This window comes from Megalopta genalis, chromosome 10, assembly GCF_051020955.1.
Source record: "Megalopta genalis isolate 19385.01 chromosome 10, iyMegGena1_principal, whole genome shotgun sequence".
Classification (NCBI taxonomy): domain Eukaryota; kingdom Metazoa; phylum Arthropoda; class Insecta; order Hymenoptera; family Halictidae; genus Megalopta; species Megalopta genalis.
The window spans coordinates 18,182,752-18,185,714 of record NC_135022.1 but is presented as its reverse complement, the minus strand read 5'-3'; the positions used below and the strand labels follow the sequence as shown (position 1 = coordinate 18,185,714).

Genomic DNA, 2,963 nt, shown 5'->3' with positions numbered 1-2,963 from the left:
GTGCCAGAATTTCACGAGAGGTATAAAATATTCCATTATGATACGATATCGTCAATTGTTTTCACCTAGTTATTATTCGTCACTTGCCAACGTAAATATGTACTCGACTCCTGCCTCCACAGCTGCCGCTGATTATCGACTTTCTCAAGGCCACATAGTTTTCGATCAACAAGAATCACGATATCTTGTGTGTGTTCCTACTCGTGTCCGGCCTTATCAATCATCAAAGTGATGAAATTGAATGGTAATGCGATGATGCAGCGTCTTCAGCATTATGCGAAACGCAGATAACGCATCAGATTATCCGCCCTATGATTCCTATGTTAGTGCTATCCTGGTGAAAAATGCCTTAGGTATCGATTGAAATGCTAAATTAGTTGTTATTACTAAACAGTCGATGTTTATGGAAAATAAAAATGCCCTGCATCGACTGTACAAAACAGTATTTCAGGGAACGAATTTCTTCTTTTAATAGTTCACAGAAATTGGGGATAATATAACGTTGTTGTGTAGTTCTTGCGAAAAGAACTCCACTGATCCACTGATCTGCTCTTTACTGCTCATCGCAGAAGGGTACTATGATTTGGCGAAGATTACGACACGTGCCGAATTATATCCAAAAATAAATTCTAATCTCAGACATTTTGACGGGGCAATTCGAGTGCGATAACATAAAAAGTTCTTAAAAAAAAAATAAAAAAGATAATCTCCGATGAGATAAAATCTCTTCATGAATGGCACTGATAATCGTATCGGCAATAGTAAAAAAACTAGTTGAAGCTCCGAATGAAGATCTAGGAATTTCTATGGCCGCATCTTATTAGAATCAATCGATGTAAGCTTCCTAAGGAATCCTAAGGGATCAATGGATGCCCAGGATCAATCGATGCCAATCGATCACCTTCGCGACTATGTGCAGAATAATAAAGCAAATATCGTTACATAAGTCGTTGACGTCGCGGAGGGAACGACAATCTTTGGAGAATTGTCAGTGGCGATTGATAAGAGCAAGCTATAAAGGATATGCTGCGATCCATCGAACAACAGATCCCCAGAGTCGCGGCTACAAAGCTTTTCTCATTGCAAGCGAAAATGCGCAACGTAATATTCTTGGCCACGTGCTTCGCCCTCGTGGCGATCGCCTTTGGAAACAACCTGATCATCGGGAGACGTCAACCGGGCGAGATAGTCGTTAAAGACGAGATCATTATGAGGGTATGTTGCTTTCTTTTTTCACGCCGGAACATCGTTGAACATTTCTGCACATTAATTTTATTTGAAACCGATCAATTTCATTTGAAATCATTTTATTCGAAATAATTCTATTTGGAACAATTTTAATTTAATTTAATTCGAAATCATTTTATTCGAATCAATTCTATTTGGAACAATTCTTTTAATCTGTCAAGTGATAAAGAACTCGGTTAGCATTTGAGACTGCGCGAGAGTCATTCAAAACGACGATTCCTGCGTTTTCAGCCGCGAATTTGGGGAAGACCGGAGGCTGCGATCTGCAGCGCGTCGGCTCCTGCCGGATCTGAGATCTCGTTTGTCAGTGTGGAGTCTTGGAACCCATGGATAGTCGGCATCAGACCCATAGAAGGTGGTGTCGGAGCAAACAATGTAGTGGTATCGATAATTGGGAGACCAAGCTGGGGATTCTCGGTCAGGTGCATTATCCTTGCTGTACATAAAAAGACAACGACTGCTCGGCCGACTACCACACCAAAGACCACTACACCAAAATCCACAACTCCAGAGACTACGCCTTCGGAGCCACCAACCACTTCGCCAAATTCCACAACTCCAGAGACTACGCCTTCGGAGCCAGCAACCACTACGCCAGAATCCACAACTCCAGAGACTACGAATACGGAGCCAGCAATGTGGACATTATCAACACCAACCCCACCTCCAGAGTATACTACTTCAGCTACTCTGTAGAGTATCACGACATCAACCACTACTCCAGAGAGTAGCTTGCCACTACTCCAGCACGTACCAAGGAAACAACCATTTCTGCAGAAAGCATGATTTTAGGACTTAATACAACGCTGAAAAGATTCGTGGAAAGTAGACATCATGCGATTGCTAGTAGTCCAAGCATGCGAGATGCTAGTATTCGATCGTTCATGAGTCATCGTATATGATTTTTATGTTCGATAGCACCGGGTGGTGTTCAATAAATTATTGGATAAATTGTTCAGTGTGTCTTTACGCCGATCCTTCTTCCTTGATGACAATCAAATAATCGACTGCGGACTTCAAACATGGCCAAACGTCCTGGACGATTGCATATCTGTGCATATTACGGGCGACGACATTTTCTAGAGCAAGCTGTCTTTCTCTATTATTATCACCGGACTATGAATCTTTGCGCAAATTTCTATTTTAAAAGTTTCCTTCGTCCACTAAACCGATAGATCACTCATTGTGAAAATAAAATAAAAATATTGTGTATGTTTTATTGTGTATTTGAAGAATTTAAATATCCCAGAATATCCCAGAAATGCATAAAGGTCCGTTGTCTAATCGTCGTTCTTGTGGTTTACCATCATTGTCGCTGTATGTACATCAACCAATGGAAATAGAAACATCCGTCGCATTTGATCATTTGATACACATACATATTCAACTGTCGAACAGTTAAGAACACAGAGCCGCAATTATCCCGATGCGTCTGTCCAACGCATCTTTCATAAATGAAGACCAGTTGAAATGGTTATAACTTTATAAGGAATAGTCGCATCGCCATCGTCGAAAAATCGTTTGAAATTGTAGAATCACAACTTTCGAATGCCTTTCGAAAATTTTAGATCCATTACAACTCGACAAAGTTACAACGCTATAAAGAACTCTTTGAAATTTCTCGAAAGTTCCGTAGTAATCTTTCGTTATAAACTTCCTGATTCAACACGGAGCGAATTACATTTTTTATTCGAGCTACCTACATTCGCACCAGT

General features: G+C 40.6%; 1 protein-coding gene across 1 annotated transcript; it reads left to right on the top strand.

The window, feature by feature from the left end:
- Positions 1-1,008: 1,008 nt before the first annotated feature.
- Positions 1,009-2,200, top strand: LOC117220081 (uncharacterized). Its single transcript, XM_033469759.2, has 2 exons — positions 1,009-1,215; positions 1,480-2,200. Exons 1-2 carry the CDS (start codon positions 1,024-1,026, stop codon positions 1,942-1,944), a joined length of 657 nt encoding a protein of 218 aa, XP_033325650.2. The 5' UTR covers positions 1,009-1,023; the 3' UTR covers positions 1,945-2,200.
- Positions 2,201-2,963: the final 763 nt, after the last annotated feature.

Coding starts and splice junctions, on each gene's coding strand:
- LOC117220081 (XM_033469759.2), top strand. CDS start 1,024: ATGCTGCGATCCATCGAACAACAGATCCCCAGAGTCGCGGCTACAAAG. Junction 1,216..1,479: donor AAGACGAGATCATTATGAGG/GTATGTTGCTTT, acceptor CTGCGTTTTCAG/CCGCGAATTTGGGGAAGACC.